General features: G+C 43.3%; 1 protein-coding gene across 2 annotated transcripts in view; it reads left to right on the forward strand.

Annotated features, from left to right (window-relative positions):
- The window catches only part of LAMB1 (laminin, beta 1), a 91694-nt gene that overhangs the window by 37649 nt on the left and 31786 nt on the right, over nt 1–22259 (forward strand). For both annotated transcript variants that reach the window (XM_011986362.1, XM_011986361.1), the window contains 8 exons: nt 5065–5144; nt 13400–13535; nt 15023–15181; nt 16430–16557; nt 16777–16900; nt 17456–17660; nt 18270–18413; nt 18624–18855. In XM_011986362.1, the coding sequence (XP_011841752.1) occupies nt 5065–5144; nt 13400–13535; nt 15023–15181; nt 16430–16557; nt 16777–16900; nt 17456–17660; nt 18270–18413; nt 18624–18855 (1208 nt within the window). The remainder of the gene's footprint in view (nt 1–5064; nt 5145–13399; nt 13536–15022; nt 15182–16429; nt 16558–16776; nt 16901–17455; nt 17661–18269; nt 18414–18623; nt 18856–22259) is intronic.

The raw sequence follows: 22259 nt of genomic DNA on the forward strand, positions 1-22259 counted from the left end.
TGATCTTTTCAAAAAACCAGCTCCTGGATTCATTGATTTTTTGAAGGGTTTTTTGGTGTCTGTATCTTCTTCAGTTCTGCTCTGATGATCTTAGTTGTTTCTTGCCTTCTGCTAGCTTTTGAATGTGTTTGCTCTTGCTTCTCTAGTTCTTTTAATTGTGATGTTTGGGTGTCGATTTTATATCTTTCCTGCTTTCTCTTGTGGGCATTTAGTGTTATAAGTTTCCCTCTACACACTGCTTTACATGTGTCCCAGAGATTCTGGTATGTTCTGTCTTTGTTCTCATTGGTTTCAAAGAACATCTTTATTTCTGCCTTCATTTGGTTATTTACACAGTAGTCATTCAGGAGCAGGTTGTTCAGTTTCCATGTAGTTGAGCGGTTTTGATTGAGTTTCTTAGTCCCGAGTTCTCGTTTGATTGCACTGTGGTCTGAGAGACAGTTTGTTATAATTTCTGTTCTTGTACATTTGCTGAGGAGTGCTGTACTTCCAACTATGTGTTCAATTTTGGAATAAGTGCGATGTGGTGCTGAGAAGAATGTATATTCTGTTGATTTGGGGTGGAGAGTTCTGTAGATGTCTATTAGGGCTGCTTGATGCAGAGCTGAGTTCAATTCCTGGATATCGTTGTTAACTTTCTGTCTCGTTGATCTGTCTAATGTTGACAGTGGGGTGTTAAAATCTCCCATTATTATTTGGTGGGAGTCTAAGTCTCTTTGTAGGTCTCTAAGGACTTGCTTTATGAATCTGGGTGCTCCTGTATTGGGTGCATATATATTTAGCATAGTTAGCTTTTCTTGGTGAAATGATCCCTTTACCATTATGTAATGGCCTTCTTTGTCTCTTTTGATCTTTGTTAGTTTAAAGTCTGTTTTATCAGAGACTAGGATTGCAACCCCTGCTTTTTTTTTTGTTTTCCATTTGCTTGGTAGATCTTCTTCCGTCCCTTTATTTTGAACCTATGTGTATCTCTGCACATGAGATGGGTCTCCTGAATACAGCACACTGATGGGTCCTGACTTTATCCAATTTGCCAGTCTGTGTCTTTTAATTGGAGCATTTAGCCCATTTACATTTAAGGTTAATATTGTTATGTGTGAATTTGATCCTGTCATTACGATGTTAGCTGGTTATTTTGCTCGTTAGTTGATGCAGTTTGTTCCTAGCATCAATGGCCTTTACAATTTGTCATGTTTTCTCAGTGGCTGGTACCAGTTGTTCCTTTCCATGTTTAGTACCTCCTTCAGGAGCTCTTGTAAGGCAGGCCTAGTGGTGACATAATCCCTCAGCATTTGCTTGTCTATAAAGGATTTTATTTCTCCTTCACCTATGAAGCTTGGTTTCGCTGGATATGAAATTCTGGGTTGAAAATTCTTTTCTTTAAGAATGTTGAATATTGGCCCCCACTCTCTTCTGGCTTGTAGAGTTCTGCCGAGAGATCTGCTGTTAGTCTGATGGGCTTCCCTTTGTGGGTAACCCGACCTTTCTCTCTGGCTGCCCTGAACGTTTTTTCCTTCATTTCAACTTTGGTGATTCTGACAATTATGTGTCTTGGAGTTGCTTTTCTCGAGGAGTATCTCTGTGGTGTTGTCTGTATTTCCTGAATTTGAATGTTGGCCTGCCTTACTAGGTTGGGGAAGTTCTCCTGGATAATATCCTGAAGAGTGTTTTCCAACTTGGTTCCATTCTCCCCATCACTTTCAGGTACACCAATCAAATGTAGATTTGGTCTTTTCACATAGTCCCATATTTCTTGGAGGCTTTGTTCATTTCTTTTTACTCTTTTTCCTCATTTGATCGCTTCATTTCATTCATTTGATCTTCAGTCACTGATATCCTTTCTTCCACTTGATCGAATCAGCTGCTGAAGCTTGTGCATGTGTCACGTAGTTCTCGTGCATGGTTTTCAGCTCCATCACGTCATTTAAGGCCTTCTCTGCGCTGTTTATTCTAGTTAACCATTCATCTAATCTTTTCTCAAGGTTTTTAGCTTCTTTGCGATGGGTTCAAACATCCTCCTTTAGCTCGGAGAAGTTTGTTATTACCGACCTTCTGAGGCCTACTTCTGTCAACTTGTCAAAGTCATTCTCTGTCCAGCTTTGTTCCATTGCTGGCGAGGAGCTGTGTTCCTTTAGAGAAGAAGAGACACTCTGATTTTTAGAATTTTCAGCTTTTCTGCTCTGGTTTCTCCCCATTTTTTTATCTACCTTTCGTCTTTGATGATGGTGACATACAGATGAGGTTTTGGTGTGGATGTCCTTTCTGTTCATTAGTTTTCCTTTTAACAGTCAGGACCCTCAGCTGCAGGTCTGCTGGAGTTTGCTGGAGGTCCACTCCAGACCCTGTTTGCCTGGGTATCACCAGCGGAGGCTGCAGAATAGCAAATGTTGCTGCCTGAAGATTTCTCTGGAAGCTTTGTCTCAGAGGGGCACCCGGCTGTATGAGGTATCAGTCAGCCCCTACTGGGAGGTGTCTCCCAGTTAGGCTACTCAGGGGTCAGGGACCCACTTGAGGAGACAGTCTGTCCATTCTCAGATCTCAAACTCCATGCTGGGAGAACCACTATTCTCTTCAAAGCTGTCAGACAAGGATGTTTAAGTCTGCAGATTTCTGCTGCCTTTTGTTCAGCTACGCCCTGCCCCCAGAGGTGGAGTCTACAGAGGCAGGCAGACCTCCTTGAGCTGCGGTGGGCTTTGCTTACCTACGCAAGCCTCAGCAATGGCGGACACCCCTCCCCCAACCTTGCTGCCGCCTTGCAGTTCTATCTCAGACTGCTATGCTAGCAGTGAGCAAGGCTCCATGGGCGTGGGACTCTCCAAGCCAGGTGCCGGATATAATCTCCTGGTGTGCCATTTGCTAAGACCGTTGGAAAAGCACAGTATTAAGGTGGGAGTGTCCCGATTTTCCAGGTACCCTCTGTCATGGCTTCCCTTGGCTAGGAAAGGGAATTCCCCGACCCCTTGTGCTTCCCAGGTGAGAAGATGCCCCGCCCTGCTTCGGCTCATACTCTGTGGGCTGCACCCACTGTCCAACAAGCCCCAGTGATATGAACCCAGTACCTCAGTTGGAAATGCAGAAATCACCCGTCTCTGCATTGCTCACGCTGGGAGCTGTAGACTGGAACTGTTCCTATTCGGCCATCTTGGAACCAGATCTTCGAGGATGACATGTTTTAATAGAGAAAGCTTTTTGCCATTGTAGAGTCTACCATCACCCTCACATGTACATGTTAAAAGACATGAGTAGACAATTCACACAATAGGAATTACTAATGGATAATTTGACAAGATGTTCACCATCACTGTTAGAAGTGTAAAGTAAAGCCACAATAAAATACCGCTTTTATAGACACAATTAACACAAGTTTTTAAAAATGGGAATGCTTACTATTAGGACATCATGAGGTACTGGTACTTCTTGGCTGCTGATGGGAATCCACATTGGTTTGTACTTGTGTGAAAAGCATTTTGGAGATACGTATCAGTAGCTTATAGAAATGTGCATACCCTTTGACCCAGTAATCCCACTTTGTTCTAATGAAATAATCAGAAAATTGGACAAAGATTTATTCACCAGAAGACTCATTGCATCTTTTATTAATCATAGCAGAAGACTTGGAAACAACAGTGGAAAAATAGTTAAGTAAGTGTGGGGACTTCTATACAATGTAATATTTGGTTGCCACTGAAAATGACAATAACATCAGGAAATGCTCATGCTGCTTGCTATATTTAAAAAAAAAAAAACACAGGATGTGAATAGTGTCTTGATTATGTAGGAAATAAAATTCATCAAGGAAAACAAAATCTGGAAGGAAATACACCAAAAAGTTCACTGTAATAATTCTGAGTAGGAAAATTATGAGATAAGTTTTTAGAAATCTCTATTTTTAATAACATTGTTATACTTTCTCATTTAGGGAGGATTCACTAGCCCCAAATTATTATGACCATTAAATATGTATATTTATATATAATCCTAATACATTCTTAAAGGAGATTTCTGGAAGTCTAATTTAAATTGATGAGCCTGGTCGGGTGTGGTGGCTCATACTTGTAATCCCAGTGCTTTGGGTAGCCGAGGCAGGGGGAGTGCTTGAGGTCAGGAGTTTGAGACCAGCCTGGGCAACATGGCAAGAGCCCATCTCTAAAATTTTTAAAAATCATAAATAAAATAGGCCAGGCACAGTGGCTCATGCCTGTAATCCCAGCAGTTTGGGAGGCTGACACAGGTGGATCACTTGTGGTCAGGAGTTCGAGACTAGCCTGGCCAACATGGTGAAACTCTATCTCTACTAAAAAAATACAAAAATTAGCTGGGTGTGGTGGCACATGCCTGTAATCCCAGCTACTCGGGAGGCTGAGGCAGGAAAATTGCTTGAAACCAGGAGGTAGAGGTTGTAGTGAGCTGGGATCACACCACTGTACTCCAGCCTGGGTGACAGAGCAAGACTTGGTCTCAAAAAAATAAAGAAAAAAAGTAAATTGGTGAACCTGTTTTTATATACTCATTTTTGAAGTGCACAGAGCTCCTCTTCCCTATATAGATACTGTTCCATTTCTCTTTATTTCCATCTCTAGTGCTCTAAAGACTTGATTTCCTCACCGCTCAGTTGTGAGAATAGTCGTAGCTGTATGCTATATTTCCACATAAATTCTTGGAGGGCTTTCTGTATGGGATTTATGACAGACTGAACTGAGGGCAAATTTAAAGGCCTGCCAAACACTTGCCATACTTCTCTTACAGCCAGAGTAATTCTAATGAGGAAAGTTGGTATCTTTACTGCTTGCTCTCATTAGTTGTCGAATGGAGGTTATCTGTAGGGCAAAGCAGCTAGGCTTTGACCTGGCATGATCACGTGATTGTGGACGGCTCTCTGACTCCAGTGCCTGCAGCTCAGGTTTCTTCATTTCAGAATACTGCTGCCTTTTGTTGGCTTTCTGCTTTAATGATGAAAATGAGCATTTGATGGAACAGCCGAAACACGATTTAACTTGCTCCTTGCTGAATCTATTGTATAATTACAGAAACCTACTGTTACATGTTTCATGTTCTGTTCTGCAGCCAGAGCACTGGGGCTTAAGCAATGATTTGGATGGATGTCGACCATGTGACTGTGACCTTGGGGGAGCGTTAAACAATAGGTAAGTGGAGCTCCACCTATGCTCTTGTCCTCAGCCTTCCAGGAAAGTCGTGACTTCTAGGAATGAGTGATATTCAATTGTTTCTCAAAAAGATATGCAAAATATATTTTTATATGTCTTGATAAATGTGTGTAGGTACCTCTATGGACTAGATTCCCAGTGATGGAACTGCTAAGTCAAAGTACATATGTATTGTTAATTTTAATAGAGAATGTTAGATTGTTCCAGACATATTGAACTAGTCTATTTTCCTATCAGTTACAAAAGTACCTTCTCCCCCATCCCCAGCAACAGTTGTTATCATCAACCATTTTATTTTTCAACAGTCTAAAAACATGGAAAATGGACTCCTGTTTTAATTTGTGTAGAGAATCTTTTCATTTTCTTTTTTTTTTTTGCAACTTCCAAACCCATTAATGAAAATTACATAAAATAATGTTTAGCTCCTTAAATACGCTAGTATTCCTTGAATAAATGAAGCATAAAGCTCCACCAGAAGCTATCAGAACACACATTTGGCAAGATGTTAAATCTGTGGGAGTTTAACCACCTTCGAGTCAAAGAGAATGTTGGTCTCTGTTCCTGGCTCAGAGTCAGAACATCTGGAACAGATAGTGTAAGTGACTGCTGAGAGAATAGACAGATGTTTCCCTGTGACCTTGAGTCTTCCCAGAGAGAACACTCTGAATTCATTGAGCAAGCTTCATGTACTCAAAAACGGACTTTCTTTCCCAATTATTTCCCAACACCATAGTAGTCTGCTGGGAAGGAATGAGGTTGTCAGCAGCAAGAACATGTTGTGTTTGTCCTCTTTATTTGGGTTTGTTCTGTTCGAGGTCGTGCCATAGACTCAGTACAGCATGTAGCCTCTGAAATCCGGTGTGAATTTCTGTTCTTAGAAAACCTCCAGAGACGAGGAAGCTAGGATAATTCCATAAAAGCAGGGAAGAAGACAGAATGCTGTCTGCTTGTGGAATCACTTTTCTGACTTTCCTTTGTGACTCCCAGAACACATGTTGAATCCTTTAGTAAATGACTCCTCAATTCAAAGCTGTCATCACTCCTAAAGTCCTTCTTGATGAGATGAAAGTGGCATATGCAGTTCCCCAAATTATGTCATAAACTCAGGAATGTCCTATGGTTCTTAACCCTAAGTAATTTTTGTTCCTACACTCCCTTCCTCTTTTTCTCTATTCCACACACACTTCCTGTCTGTCTCCACCCACGCACAGGCCCTAGCCTGCCCTCTAATCTCTCCTGCAAAAATGTATAAAAACCAGAATGTATTCAACCAGAGAGTTTGGGAAGCAAAATTATCTAGTAAAGATCTTTAAAGCAGGTAATCATCTGATCTTTCCAGCATGATTGATGGGATGCCCTATCTTTAAGAATCATTGGTGGAGGGGCAAAAAAGAACATTTAAACATGCCTTCTAGTCTGGTGACTCCAGAGTGTTTTATGGTGATCCTTTTCAAAGTTGTTTTCCCTCAAGAGGAATTTCCCCAAGGAGCCCCTTAGGCAACTGAAGCACTGATACTGCTGGGAGATCTGCACACATGCCCCTGGGGAAATATTTGCTGGATGATTGGTTTGTTGCAATCACTCATTAAAACCTTTTACCTGATAATATTTCTTTGCTTTGCCTTGGATACACAGTAGGTACTGAATAAATGCTGATTGAGTAGAAGAATTGAAAAATAAAATATTTCTAAGATGTTAAAAACTAGATATGTATTCGTTAGGAGAGGCAATCTCTAAATGTGATCCCAGACACTCCTTAGTTACTTTGGTGAGGGACAGAATTAAGCATAAAAATCACTGGAAGTGGTAAAAGCTTTAAGATGTGTCGTACAGTGAGCCGAATGGATTTTTGGTAGTATGACAAAAGTTTAATAATCCATGTCTATTACATTGACAACTAACCTGAACTTTGGAATAACTAAAGAAGTGGCCAGGCATGTTGGCTCACGCCTGTAATCCTAGCACTTTGGGAGGCCAAGGCGGCCAGATCACCTGAGGTCAGGAGTTTGAGACCAGCCTGGCCAACATGGTGAAACCCCGTCTCTACTAAAAATACAAAAATTAGCCAGGTGTGGTGGCACCTGCCTGTAATCTCAGCTACTCAGGAGGCTGAGGCAGGGAGAATCGCCTGAATCTGGAAAACAGAGGTTGCAGTGAGCCGAGATCACACGATTGTACTCCAGCCTGGGCGACAGAGTAAGACTCTATCTCAAAACAAAAAAGTAAGACCTAATTAATTTAAATAATGTAACGGAAGCCAAGTTAATGAAGTTTTGCCTAGTAGATTACCTGTTTTAATGAAAAAGAATTGGCAGTGGTTGCTAGGTAAATGCTACTTGTAAATGTTTAATAACATTGAAAAATATAAACATTTTTACAGCATCCTTCAAAATTATTTTAACAATGAAATGTAGAGTTTTCATATCTGACTTGAAGCCCATCCCCCCCCTTTTTTTTTTTTGAGGCAGAGTCTCACTTTGTCACCTAGACTGGGGTGCAGTGGCGTGATCTCAGCTGACTACAACCTCCGCCTTCTGGGTTCAAGCAGTTTTCCCACCTCAGCCTCCTGAGTAGCTGGGTCTACAGGTGCCAGCTACAACACTCAGCTAATTTTTGTATTTTTAGTAGAGATGGCGTTTCACCATGTTGGTCAGGCTAGTCTTGAACTCCTGACCTCAAGTGATCTGCCTGCCTCAACCTCCCAAAGTACTGGGATTATAGGCTTGAGCCACCATGCCTGACTCCACCTCTTTTTTGAACTTACCATGCTGAAGCCCCGAACCCTCCCTTGATGCATTACTTCTGCATCTCTTTTAACATTTATTTTGCTCTTACAGTTGTATTAAAAAGGTCTCTTTGGACAGGGATTAATGTCGTCTTTGTTTTTGCATCTCACTTGGCACCCAGCACGGTGGACCTGGGAGGTGCTCAATAAATGAGGGACTAAAATTTATTGTGCTTCAAGTCCAGAACAGAAGTTAGTAGATATTTTTATCATTGTATTGAATGACTATGGTATAGCTAACCCTTTGTTAATTATAATCATGTACTGCATAATAACATTTCGGTCAAGGATGGACCACACATACAATGGTGGTCCCATAAGATACTGTATTTTAACTGTAGCTTTTCTACATTTTGATATGGTTGAATACACAAATCCATGCTGTTGTGTTACAATTGCCTGTGGTATTCAATACAGTAATATGCTGTACAGGTTTGTACCTTAGGAGCAATAGGCTATGCTATACAGCCTGGGTGTGTAGTAAGCTATATCATCTAGGTTTGTGTAGGTACACTCTATGATGGTCACACAACAACAACATTGTCTAACAACACATTTCTCAGAACATATCCCCATCATTAAGTGACACACGACTATACCGTGATAGAACAGGATTATAGAACATAGGTCCTACCGAAAAGGAAGTGTCCTAATTGGGGGTGGGGAGGAATGCCACCCTGAGAAAATGAATGGTGCTGACTGAACACTGTGGTTGGTTATTATGAATGATGCTTTTTATGCTTTAATATTTTTCTGCCTAATTCCTTAGTAATAGAGAAAGGTTAAAATTCCATTTTCCCTATTCATCACCATTTAAATGAAATGGAATTTTTAAATGTTGTCAATTTCTATATTTATGATAAATCTGTTTTGTGTTTTTTTGAGATGGAGTCTCGCTCTGTTGCCCAGGCTGGAGTGCAGTGGCACCATCTCGGCTCACTGCAAGCTCCGCCTCCCGGGTTCATGCCATTCTCCTGCCTCAGGCTCCCAAGTAGCTGGGACTACAGGCATCTGCCACCACACCAGGATAATTTTTTGTATTTTTAGTAGAGACGGGGTTTCACCATGTTAGCCAGAATGGTCTCGATCTCCTGACCTCATGATCTGCCTGCCTCGGCCTCCCAAAGTGCTGGGATTACAGGCATGAGCCACCACACCCAGCCATAAATCTATTTTTTTAAGAAATAATCTTGGCCTTCACCCACTGAGAAGACATAGGGCCTATATTAGTTTTCTGTTGCTGCCATAACAAATGACCATAATTTGGTTGTTTAAAACAATATGTTTATTATTTTCCAGTTCTATGTGTCAAATACAGTCTCAGTGGACCAAAATCTCCATGTTGGTAGGGCTGCAATGTTTTCTGAAGGCTCTAAAGGAGAATCTGTTTCCAGCTCATTTGGGTTGTTGGCAGCATTCTGCTCCTTGCAGTCATAGGCTCAGGTTCCCCTTCTTTTGCTGGCTGTCATCTAAGGGCTATTCTTGGCCTCTAGAGCTACCCACATTCCTCGACTCATGGTCCCCTCTCTCCATCTTCAAAGCCACCACTAGGTCAAATCCTTGTCATGGCACAGCTCTCTGACCCAGTTACTTCTGTGCCTGCCTCTCCAACTTTTAAGAATTTATGTGATTAGATTGGGCCTACCCAGATCATCCAATAGTCTCTCCATCTCAAGATCCTTCCCTTAATCACATCTGCAAAGTCCCTTTTGCCATGTGAGGTACCATCCCACAGATAACAGGGATGAGGATGTGGACATCTTTGGGGTCCATTATTCTGCCTCACACAGGGCCTTACTTATTTTATGTCCTTATTGTCCCTTACTGATTTAATGAATTGAATCTCTAGTTTACAGAGAAATTTGTAGAGAATACATAAAACTTTAAACTGTACCATTTCTATCAGATGTGATTTTTACTTGAACACAGGAGACAGTAATTACATGGAATAAATCATTGGTATCACAGTGAAGAAGCTAGGATTTGAGCTTGAGTTTTGAAAGCTGAGATTTGAAAGGTGCAAATGGTAAGCAGGGGAGGGCCTCCTAGCTGGGAGGGAAAAGATGGGTAAAGGCACAGAGATGGGAATGACTGTAGCAAGGTCGAGATCTGGCCTGTGACCATCTCTGCTCACATTCCCCCATCACCCTCTTTGCTCTTGTTATTCCTGTCCTCTCTCTCCCTGTCAAGTCCTCTCCAGGCTTTAAGGACACCTCTTTCATGACGCCTCCCTCAGTCTCCTCAATCAGATGAATCATACCTTCTTCTCCCATAGTGCTTTGCTTGTAACTCTATCAATGCATAGGTCCTTACTGCATTTTGATTTGTTGCATTGGTTAATTTCTTTATTGTTTATCCACAATTAGACTGTAAGTTCTTTAGGACAGGGACTTTTTTTTTTTTTTTCTATTTCTCTTTCTGTATATCATTTAGCCAGAAATAATAGACTTACTGAGGAATAAGGATTCATTCAGAACAAAGTTCACAATGGACTAAAATGTGAGGGTACCTGCACTGGGAAGCAAGGCTGCTAGGGCCAATATTTGCTCAGTAAATATTTGCTGAAGAGTATGAGGAGTGTGGCTCATTGGAAAGCAAACAGTCGGCACCAGAAAGAGAAGCCGTTTTCAGAGGATGGGTTATGGAGGTTGCAGAAAGCCAGGCAGAGGGCATCATAACTTGATATCATAAGAAACAATTGTGGGTTTTTGTGAAATAATGCAAGCAGTGCTGTGGGAAGATCGGTTAGCCCATGGTAGACAGGATGGACTAAGCAGAAGAAGAAGAGTTTGAGAGGTCAGTTTAGGAGACTGTTAGAGTAACAGGTATGGGGTGATGCCATCCTGGATGGAGGCAGTGGCAATGACAGTGAGAGGAAGCTGCTAAGTTGAGAAACATTTTGAAGTAAAACTTGAATATTGGGATAAAGGTAAGAGAAGGTGATGTCTCTATACCATGAGAAGAATTTTAAATCTAGTGGCAGAAACAGCAGAGCTGAAGATAAGAAATCAGTGTGGGAGGTGGTGATCTTTTTGGGACGAGATGAATTAGAGATGACAGCTGGCCAGTCCATGAAAATGTCCCATGGATGACTGAGAATAGAGAAGCAGAGCACAGCCAGCTGCTGGATCCTGAGAGCTGGAGGGTGAGGGCCATCTGCATAGCAAAGCCACGAGAATGAGTTCACTGAAGGAGCCAGTCTTGAAATTGGAGCCATGCCTATCTGTGATGACAATTCAAGCCTGTGGACAGAGACTTGTGATTGGCAGGGCCGCTGTTAAGGGAATTCCTTTCACATGATTGGCTCTCATGGAGCCATTCCTTGTTTAGAATTGTGCTGCAGATAGAGGCAACACTGGGAGGCTGCTGGTGCCTTTGTCCTCACCTTCATTTGCTCGTTCTCTAATGGTTGCGCATGAAGGTCTAGTTGTTTTCTTCTTTGGTGGTTCACGTTTTGGATATTTGTTCTCTCAGTAAACATTTGGGGAGGAAATAATTTTCTTTTGTCCATATGATGTAATGTCTGATGCCTGAGTTTCTTAAAATAGCTTTTGTTCATGGACTGTGCCAAAAGAGGGCTAGGTCCTAATTGGAACAAGCTTTCCTCTCCTGGGAATTGGCTATGGGACGTTAAGAATTCCTATTCCTGGCTGGGCTCAGTGGCTCACGCCTGTAATCCCAACACTTTGGGAAGCTGAGGCGGGCAGATCACGAGGTCAGGAAATCGAGACCGGCCTGGCCAATATGGTAAAACCCAGTCTCTACTAAAAATACAAAAATTAGCCGGGTGTAGTGGTGGGCGCCTATAGTCCCAGCTACTCTGGAGGCTGAGGTGGGAGAATAGCTTGAACCCAAGAGGTGGAGGTTGCAGTGAACCGAGATCCTTCCACTGTACTCCAGCCTGGGCGACAGAGCGAGACTCCGTCTCAAAAGCAAAAACAAACAAACAAAAAAATAATTCCTATTCCTGTAGTATAACAATATGATACACAGAAAGAGGACTTCAGCTATGCTGTGGCAGGGCCATTTAGGATTTTATTTTATATATTTATTTATTTTGAGATGAAGTCTTGCTCTGTCTGGAGTGCAATGGCATGATCTCGGCTCACTGCAACTCCCACCTCCCGAGTTCAAGTGATTCTTTTGTCTCAGCCTCCCAAGTAGCTGAGATTACAGGTGTGCGCCCCTACACCTGGCTAATTTTTTGTATTTTAAGTAGAGACGGGGTTTCACCATGTTGGCCAGGCTGGTCTCAAACTCCTGACCTCAGGTGATCCACCCGCCTTGGCCTCCCAAAGTGTGGGATTACAGACGTGAGCCACTGCACACCCAGCCTTGGGACATTTTTAATAAGCTTGTGAGTGCAAAGTCTTCCTGTGAGTTGCAACTTGCCTTAGGTACCTTATTTAAAACTTTGGGATGGGAAAAAAAGAATCTTGAGAAGGGGTTAAAGTAACAATTCCAAACCACAGCTCATCTTTAAGTGAAGTAAAAATGGATACATGTAATTTGAGTTTTATTTTGTATACAAAATTATGATACTAATAAAAAGGACATAAGCTGAGAACAGAAGTTTCACTCTAGTTGCCCAGGCTGGAGTGCAATGGGGTGAACTCAGCTCGCCTCAACCTCCACCTCCCGGTTCAAGCAATTCTCCTGCCTCAGCCTCCCGAGTAGCCGGGATTACAGGCATGTGCCACCATGCCTGGCTAATTTTGTATTTTTAGTAGAGACGGGGTTTCTCCATGTTGGTGAGGCTGGTCTTGAACTCCTGACCTCAGGTGATCCGCCTGCCTTTGCCTCCCAAAGTGCTGAGATTACAGGCGTGAGCAACCGCGCCCGGCTGCATTTCTTATATTTAGCATAGCATAGCCAATGGAAAGGGGGAAGAGAGACACGAGATGCAGAAGTAAAAATCACAGAATTTGATTCCTAATGGAGGGTGAAGAAAGAATCTGGAGAACTTCTAATTTCTGACTTGGTTGACTCAGCAGGTGGTAGCGCCTTCACCCTGATAGAGACCATGGGAGGGACTGAGGGCTTCTGTTTTAGATCCATTGGTTCAGGATGCCTCTGGGACAGCCAAGCTGGAGATGTTCTTCAGGGAGCTGGATATTTGAGCCTAAATCTCAGGAAATAAGCAAAAAATTTAAGATGCCAAAGCAAGAAAGTTTGGGATGTCGAAAACCTCCATGTGATGTGGATGGAGTGTCAGTCAAGAGAAGGCAAGGGAGGTAAAACAGAGAAGACCAGGTTCTCGGCCATGCTTTTGGAGTTTGGGATTAATCCATAGGCACTATTTTTTTCCACATATGTATTTTCTGAAGAAAACAAGAACATGCTATGTATTTGGCCCGGTGTACTGAGTAATGGCAGCTGTAGGGCTGCTTCTGGCGGGTTGACTCGGGTGACCATGAACTCAGTTGACCTGGCTCCTCCTCCCTTCCAGTTGCTCTGCAGAGTCAGGCCAGTGCTCATGTCGGCCTCACATGATTGGACGTCAGTGCAATGAAGTGGAACCTGGTTACTACTTTGCCACCCTGGATCACTACCTCTATGAAGCAGAGGAAGCCAACTTGGGGCCCGTGAGTAGGGGAGTGCGTGGCAGGTCGGTAAAGCAGTGTTTTGGGGTGTAGTGGAACATACATGCTTTGTAAAGAGTCCATTTCAGAAGCATTTTTATAGCTTTGTCAGTGAGCACAAAATAAGGATCAGGACCATGCCTTCGTGAGAACAGTCATATTTAAAGCTAAGTAAATCTATAACTCACAAATTGGCTTTGGAGCATTCACTGAAAAGGCTTTTGGTTGGTTGAAGAAATTTGTCTTTCCAAGAAACTTTTCTTCTCCCTACTTATGCTCCAAAGTTATCAACCTAACATGGTAAATACTGAGGCAAGGATATTGTTTCATCTATTCATCCCCAAATTTAATGACTTCAAATGTATGCCTGGTTCATGAGTTGGGGTGGGCTGAAACAGCTGGAGGCTGGCTGGGCATTTCTCTCCATACGACCTTTCTTTCTTTCTTTCTTTTGAGATGGAGTTTTGCTCTTGTTGCCCAGGCTGGAGTGCAGTGGCGCCATCTTCGCTCACTACAACCTCCCCCTCCTGGGTTCAAGCGATTCTCCTGCCTCAGCTTCCCGAGTAGCTGGGATTACAGGCATGCATCACCACGCCCGGCTAATTTTGTATTTTTAGTAGAGACAGGGTTTCACCATGTTGGTCAGGCTGGTCTCGAACTCCCGACCTCAGGTGATCTGCCCACTTTGGCCTCCCAAAGTGCTGGGATTACAGGCGTGAGCCACCATGCCTGGCGATAGTGAGATTTCTTAGATGGCTTCTGGCTTCCAAAAAGAGGAAACAAGCTGTCAGATCTCTTAAAGCTTGGACTCAGAAGTCCTAGAAAGTTCCTCATGTTCTGTTGGTCACAAGTCACAAGGACAGCCCAGATTCATGGAAAGGATAACATAGTTTGTACCTCTTGCTGGGTAAGGCCACACATGGATACATACAGGGAATGAAAGAGTTGATCACAGCCATTTTTGGATATGACCAACAACAGGTATTAAAAAAATAACCCTGTAAACAGTTAATCAGAATTAACTCATCAGTTGTGACATTCATTATCATATCAACTTTCTTTACTTGAAAATGGAGCCTAAAACTAATGCCAATATGAGAGACAGAAGTGCACTAGATATTGGACTAACCTTGTGGAGAATCTGGGAAACACCTTATGATTCCTAGACTTGCTTATAACGGCAGGTGTGATGTTCTCTTTTTTCCTTTATGCTTATTCTCCTGGTCGTATCAAATAAGGTATATCCCAAGCCTTTGAGTGCCATCTCCAGTGTCCCAAGACTACTCCAACCACAAAACTAAAAAGGAACCAGTTTCCTGTTTGGATATCAAAAACTTTTTACAATCTATTAGGGGAGATTTGACTATAAAAAATAGGCATAAGGTAGCAACCGTTTTTGAATCTTTGGGTGACTTCGGGTTTCTTTGACTATTGAAAGTTATTGAATTCCATTTCAAATAAAGAATAACCATTTTTTGCCATGTCCTCAGGGGGTTAGCATAGTGGAGCGGCAGTACATCCAGGACCGGATTCCCTCCTGGACTGGAGCTGGCTTCGTCCGAGTGCCTGAAGGGGCTTATTTGGAGTTTTTCATTGATGACATACCATATTCCATGGAGTATGACATCCTAATTCGCTATGAGCCACAGGTAAAGAAATCACTCAGTGGACTGGTGGAGGAGGGAGGGGAGAAATCAGTAGAAAAATAGTACTTCTAATGGGTATTATATATAGTTGTGAAATATGGAGGTTGCATCAGAACAGGTGAGATTCTGACAGTCTCACCTCCTCCATGGAAGTTAAAATGTACCTCTTTCTCTCTTTCTTTCTTTCTTTCATTATTATTATTATTATTATTATTATTATTAAGTCTCACTGTGTTGCCCAGCCTGGAGTGCAGTGGTGCAATCTCGGCTCACTGCAATCTCCGCCTCCCAGGTTCAAGCAATTCTCCGCCTCAGCCTCCTGAGTAGCTGGGATTACAGGCATGTGCCACCATGCCCGGCTAATTTTTGTATTTTTAATAGAGATGGGGTTTCGCCATGTTGGTCAGGCTGATCTCGAACTCCTGACCTCAGGTGATTCGCCTGCCTCAGCCTCCCAAAGTGCTGGGATTACAGGCGTGAGCTACCACACCCAGCCAAAATGTACCATTTTCTTGAATCCAGTTTCTCAAACATAGTGATCTTTTGTGAGGCACTCAACCTTGCTGAGGACTGAGGTGGTGATGAGGATGTATGAGATCCTCTCCTTCCCTCACAGCCTGGCTGTCCAGTGACAGACGGAAGCCCCGAATTGTAATGAAAGACTGAAGGTGACGGTGCAACAGCAGAGAGATGCATGGTCCTAGAAGATGGGCATGCACCAGCCAGCCCGAGCCAGGGCTACCAAAATGTTTTCCTAGAGAATCAGAGCGAGGCCTTAAAGTGTGAATGGAATTGTGGAAAGCTGGCACAAAAGTAAGAAATAGTGTGAGTGGAAAAGAGAAGGGAGGGTTTTGTTTTTATTGAGAATCATTCCACATAGCTTGATGAGAGATATGGTTGGAGATGCTGTTGGCAAAAATACTTGGATTAGTAAAGGAATTTGGACTATAATATTCACAGGAAGCTATTGAAGCATTTCAAGCAGGGGATTGTCATTATCTGAGATGCTTTAAAGTGGACTGAAAGGGACATTGGGAAGAGGCAGAGAACAGTTGAGAGGTGTTTCAGCATCCAGGGTAGAAGGGATTTAGGCTGGAACCAGGGGAGTAGCAGACGTAGTAGTAAAGAGGAAAGGGAAAAGCAACTGTTTGTTTTCCATTTCAACTTGGCAATTGATTGATTTGGAGAGGTCTTTTTATAAACAGGCAGTGGTGGACTAACCATCTTTTCATTGTTTGTTTCTTATTCTAGCTACCCGACCACTGGGAAAAAGCTGTCATCACAGTGCAGCGACCTGGAAAGATTCCACCCAGCAGCCGATGTGGTAATACCATCCCTGATGATGACAACCAGGTGGTGTCATTATCACCAGGCTCAAGGTCAGTGTGACAGTGGTTTGGCATCTCAACAGACTTCATATGCAAATTAGTATTTTTCTAATATTTTGTGAGTTTTCAAGTCACCATTTCAGAGCCAGACGTTGACTGCTGACTTTTTTCCTTTGGAATTATTGATGCAGAGCTTTGTTCTTAATTTTTATTTTTTGGATGCATGAAGGTTGACTTTCGTTGTTGTCTTTCTTTTTTGTTCGGGGGCAGATATGTCGTCCTTCCTCGGCCGGTGTGCTTTGAGAAGGGAACGAACTATACAGTGAGGTTGGAGCTGCCTCAATACACTTCCTCTGATAGCGACGTGGAGAGCCCCTACACGCTGATCGATTCTGTAAGTGTGAGATCGCTTCTGGCGTATGCAGGAAAGCCTGGGCGGAAAGTGCCCAGCTGCTCCCAGGGTGTTGTGTTGAGGCGTAATGCTGAGGCCAGCGCTTAAGCAGAATCATTCTTTCTTGCCTCTGAGGTCACTTTGCTTATACTCCACCCCGTGGAAAGGATTTATTCCTTCTAAAAATATAAAATGTCTTTAAAAAAAAATAGTATTTCACTGGGCCTAGTGACTCACACCTGTAATCCCAACACTTTGTGATGCTGAGACAGGAGGATCGTTTGAGGCCAGGAGTTCAAGACCAGCCTAGGCAACAAAGCAAGACCCCATCTCTCAAATAAAAATAGCATTTCAAAAGCCATCAAGCTGTGTAAAATATATCTAAAATGTCCTGCCAAGAGTATTTAGGAATAGGGAGGTTTATGCTTTATTTAATGAGTCTAATGATTTCTGTTCAAGGGTCAAAGAAGCATTTGGGTTTTCTCCACGTTTGCTTGCTTAAACCCATGCCATGGGGCACCACTGTAAGGATGTTTGGCTGTTCTCATTTCTTCACAGCTTGTTCTCATGCCATACTGTAAATCACTGGACATCTTCACCGTGGGAGGTTCAGGAGATGGGGTGGTCACCAACAGTGCCTGGGAAACCTTTCAGAGATACCGATGTCTAGAGAACAGCAGAAGCGTTGTGAAAACGCCGATGACAGATGTTTGCAGAAACATCATCTTTAGCATTTCTGCCCTGTTACACCAGACAGGCCTGGGTAGGTATTGCTTGGCAGCTGCAGCAGCTGCTGTTTCTGGCTCTGAGTATACCTGGCACACGAAGCGCAGTGGAGTGCCCGCCCCGTAGCCCTGTGTTAGGCAGCACAAGGGAAATAGTGTCTTAGTTACTGTGTGTCTTTATCTTTTTAAGTAATATTTTAGCGATAGAGCACCACTGAAGATGGAATCGATATTCAAGAAATATGCAAATAACAGGTGATCAGGGGAAAAGTCCATGAGGATAAAGCATTTCCATAAGCAGGGTAGTGAGTGGGGAATGGAATCAGAGAAGCATCAAATGACTGAAATGTGTGTTTTTCTCTTTGAAAGGTCAGACCATCCTCTGAAGGTCACTGGGCTTTGGTCTAATGTCCTGTGATATTTGAGCTTTGAAGGCAAGGGGAGAAAACGTTAATGACCTCCTGCCTAGAAAAACTGCTTTGGTCTGCCAACTCTGCCTCCCTTTTCTTCCCTTCCGCTCATCATAGGGATGATACTGTTTTAAACCAGAACTCTGAATAAACCAAAGTAGTAAAGGAGAAAGGATCAGGGAGAGCCTGTTGATATGCTGCTCCGTTTCATGGGTTCTGACCTCTCTTTACCCACAGCGTGTGAATGCGACCCTCAGGGTTCATTGAGTTCTGTGTGTGATCCCAACGGAGGCCAGTGCCAGTGCCGGCCCAACGTGGTTGGAAGAACCTGCAACAGATGTGCACCTGGAACTTTTGGCTTTGGCCCCAGTGGATGCAAACGTAGGTTCCTCAAAAGCATTGTTATGCATTCATTCAGATTAACTCAGCCATTGTGGCAGGGTTCCATGGCTGCAGAGCCGATGCCTCCCTCCTGAAGTTGATCACACCAACCCATGAGCATTCTGAATTGGGAACAGGGTGCTTATAAAAGGGGCATGTTTCCATTGAATGAGTTTCTCAAGGCAGTTCCTTGTTTGCCTGTTTCTTTAGCTTGTGAGTGCCATCTGCAAGGATCTGTCAATGCCTTCTGCAATCCTGTCACTGGCCAGTGCCACTGTTTCCAGGGAGTGTATGCTCGGCAGTGTGATCGGTGCTTACCTGGGCACTGGGGATTTCCAAGTTGCCAGCCCTGCCAGTGCAATGGCCATGCCGATGACTGCGACCCAGTGACGGGGGAGTGCTTGAACTGCCAGGACTACACCATGGGTCATAACTGTGAGAGGTATGCAGACGCTGAAAGTAAGGAGAATGCAATGATCTCTGGCTGAGCAGACAGCATCTTAGACCAGCCACAGAATTCATCTCCACCAGGTTTCAGCTCACTCATTCATTTCTAACCACCTCATTATTTTTTAGGATCTTGTTTATTTATCTAGTATGTATTGAGTTTACATCCTCTATGTGCCAGGCACCGTTCTGGTGCTGGAGATACCGCAGAGAACAAAACTGACACGAATCTGTCCTCTTGGAGAGTCACCCTAGAGCTTACCATAGGGCTGTATAGAAATTCTGTCTGTCTCAGCAGATTCTGACCGAGGATGAGAGTTGTGAAATGCTCCTGCCTAATTTAGGCGAAAGGAGAAACTAATCCAAATGGGATTAGTCATTTTAAATAGCTTTGTTTTTCAGAACACTTGATGCAACCACAGTTTCCGGGAGACTCTATAAAACATGCCTAAGTAGATCTGTTCTCCAGTTAGCAAATGTCAGTTGAATAATCATTATGGATGTGCTAGATATATAGTAAGAAAAGGAGAGAGAATGTGCCTCCATAACATTAATAGGATAGCTCAATAGATAAAAAATAGTCCACAAGAAAAAATTACCTGCTGACTTATACTTATCATTACTAATTAAGAAATGCAGACAGTACTGTTAGAAATGGCTTTTTGGGGGTAATAGTCCGCACCTTTTCACTGTGATAAATTTTCTCTCTTCCAACATCCATTCGCCCTATAGAAGATATTTGTTTTTAAAAGTTACTCGTGAAACACTGCAGCAAGTGCTTCAGTCAGTGGTGAAGTTACTCATGAAAGAGAAATTGTTAGTGAAACACTGAGTATGTGATTAACTTTTGGCATGAAGATGTTCATGGAGGCAAACATGTGGCTCTCGGCTCAATGCTAGAACGGTATTCAAGAATAAAAATTATCCCTTCCAACCTTAAAATTGTGTTGTAAAAAGATAGCAAGGACACAGTTATACAAGAGTGAAAGGAGGAAATTAATATACTGGGGTCATCTTTTTCTTTTCTGCCCTGTTTTCCATTATTGTGTTTTCAAAGAGAGCTGGAGAATACGAGAGAAAGACAGGAGAAAACCAGATTAACCGGGAGCAGAGAGAGGAGGGGTAACAGAGGTAAACAGCAAAGGGGGCTGCCACAGTGCTGATTCACAATCAGCATTCACACTGTGGAATGCATTTGAACAAACATCATGTCAGAATGGCATAGTTGATCTGTGACCAGCTTTGGATTTTATTTGTAAAAGGTTTTGAGAATGAGAAAGGGTGTGGGAGAAGGAAGATTTTTAATTTTAGGTTTGGGTGGCAAACACTTGATTTTAAGTATTTGGAATTTTACTATCTAGTTTGAGCCAGTTTCTCATCATTCTTTTTTTCTCATTCCAAGATAACCACAGTTTCAATCCTGTGAATTTATAAAGAAACTCTACACTTAGATTGTTCCCAAGGGGAGGCAAGAAATGAACAATTTCTATCATGATGTATTTGGATTGCCTCCAAAAGACTTGAGAAACAAATTGAATTGGAAATCCTTGGACCTCAGTTCCTGGCCCAATTCTGCTTCTAACTTGCTTTCTAACCTTGGGTGAATTAGGATATCCAGCTTTAAAACTTTTTTTTTGAGACAGAGTTTCACTCTTGTTGCCCAGGCTGGAGTTCAATGGCACAATCTTGACTCACCACAACCTCCGCCTCCCAGGTTCAAGCAATTCTTCTGCCTCAGCCTCCCGAGTAGCTGGGACTACAGGCTTTTTGTTGTTGTTGTTTGTTTTAAGATGGAATCTCATTCTGTCACTCAGGCTGGAGTGCAATGGTGCAATTTCAGCTCACTGCAACCTCCATCTCCTGGGTTCAAGCGATTCTCCTGCCTCAGCCTCCCGAGTAGCTGGGATTACAGGCACGTGCCACTATGCCTGGCTAATTTTTTGTATTTTTAAGAGAGATGGGGTTTCACCATGTTGGCCAGGCTGGTCTCGAACTCCCAATCTCAGGTGATCCACCCACCTCAGCCTCCCAAAGTGCTGGGATGAGCCATTTTACAGGGGTGAGCCACCGCACCTGGCCGGAATATCCAGCTTTTCATAAGTAGAATAGCTAGGTTGGATTAGATTGTCTCCAAAGTTCCTTCAAGATGTTATGTTGAAGGAAATTAAAAAGTAACCTAATTACCATTCATCTTGACAAGCAGGCTAACATAGTAAAAGAATGTATTGCTAAAAGGACACCGAGTTCAACTTCTAGCTCATTATTTAACTAGTTGTATAAACTTTGAGGATCCTTTGACCTCCATGTATTTGTTATCTTTAAAGAGTGGGATTGACGTGTTGGATGTGGGAACTAATAAGTAACATGCCCCATCCCTGCCTGAGTTTGGAACCACCTGAGAGACAAATACAGGGGCTACACAGCTGGACAGCACCCCTGTCACCCCCTCAGCTCCAGTACTGGGAAAAGCTGGGTTGTAGGACATGGCTTTAGACCTGTGGCCACCGTGGGCTTGCCAACACATCACCCCTCCCAGGCATAGGCAGAGGCCGACAGGTATAAGCCACCCCTAGGAGGACAGACCCCGTAACACAAGGAGGGAGCAGAACTGAATGGTCAGGACAGGCAGACAGCTGATGGAACAATCAAGTGCACATGGGGAGAGGTGGCTCATCCTCTGGGGAACAGTGAGTGAGGGGCCAGGTGAGGCCATAAGTATCACTCAAACGCAGTAGTCCTGCAAGTAGGATCCCTGGATCAGCAGCATCAGTATCATGGGGACCTACTGAATCAGAAAGTCAGTGGGAGGAGCCCAGTCATCTGTTTCAGGTGATTCTGATTGAAGCTAAAGTTTGAGAACCATGGTTCCCATAGTAAATCTTCCACATGAAAACATAAAGAGAGGTGGGCAGATCACCTGAGGTCAGGAGTTTGAGACCAGCTTGACCAACATGGTAAAACCCCATCTCTACTAAAAATACAAAAATTAGGCTGGGTGTGGTGGCTCACTCATGTAATTCTAGCACTTTGGGAGGCTGAGGCAGGTGGATCACCTGAGATCAGGAGTTCAAGACCAGCCTGGCCAACATGGTGAAACCCTGTCTCTACTAAAAATACAAAAATTAGCCAGGTATGGTGGTGGGTGCCTGTAATCCCAGCTACTCGGGAGGCTGAGGCAGGAGAATCGCTTGAACCGGGAGGTGGAGGTTGCAGTGTGCTGAGATCGTGCCACTGCGCTCCAGCCTGGCAACAGAGTGAGATTCCATCTAAAAAACAAAAAAAATTTAGCCGGGTGTGGCGGCATGTGCCTGTAGTCCCAGCTACTTGGGAGGCTGAGGCAGGAGAATCACTTGAACCCGGAAAACAGGTTGCATTGAGCTGATATAGCGCCACTCCAGC

This window comes from Mandrillus leucophaeus, unplaced genomic scaffold (assembly GCF_000951045.1).
Source record: "Mandrillus leucophaeus isolate KB7577 unplaced genomic scaffold, Mleu.le_1.0 Scaffold298, whole genome shotgun sequence".
Classification (NCBI taxonomy): Eukaryota; Metazoa; Chordata; class Mammalia; order Primates; family Cercopithecidae; genus Mandrillus; species Mandrillus leucophaeus.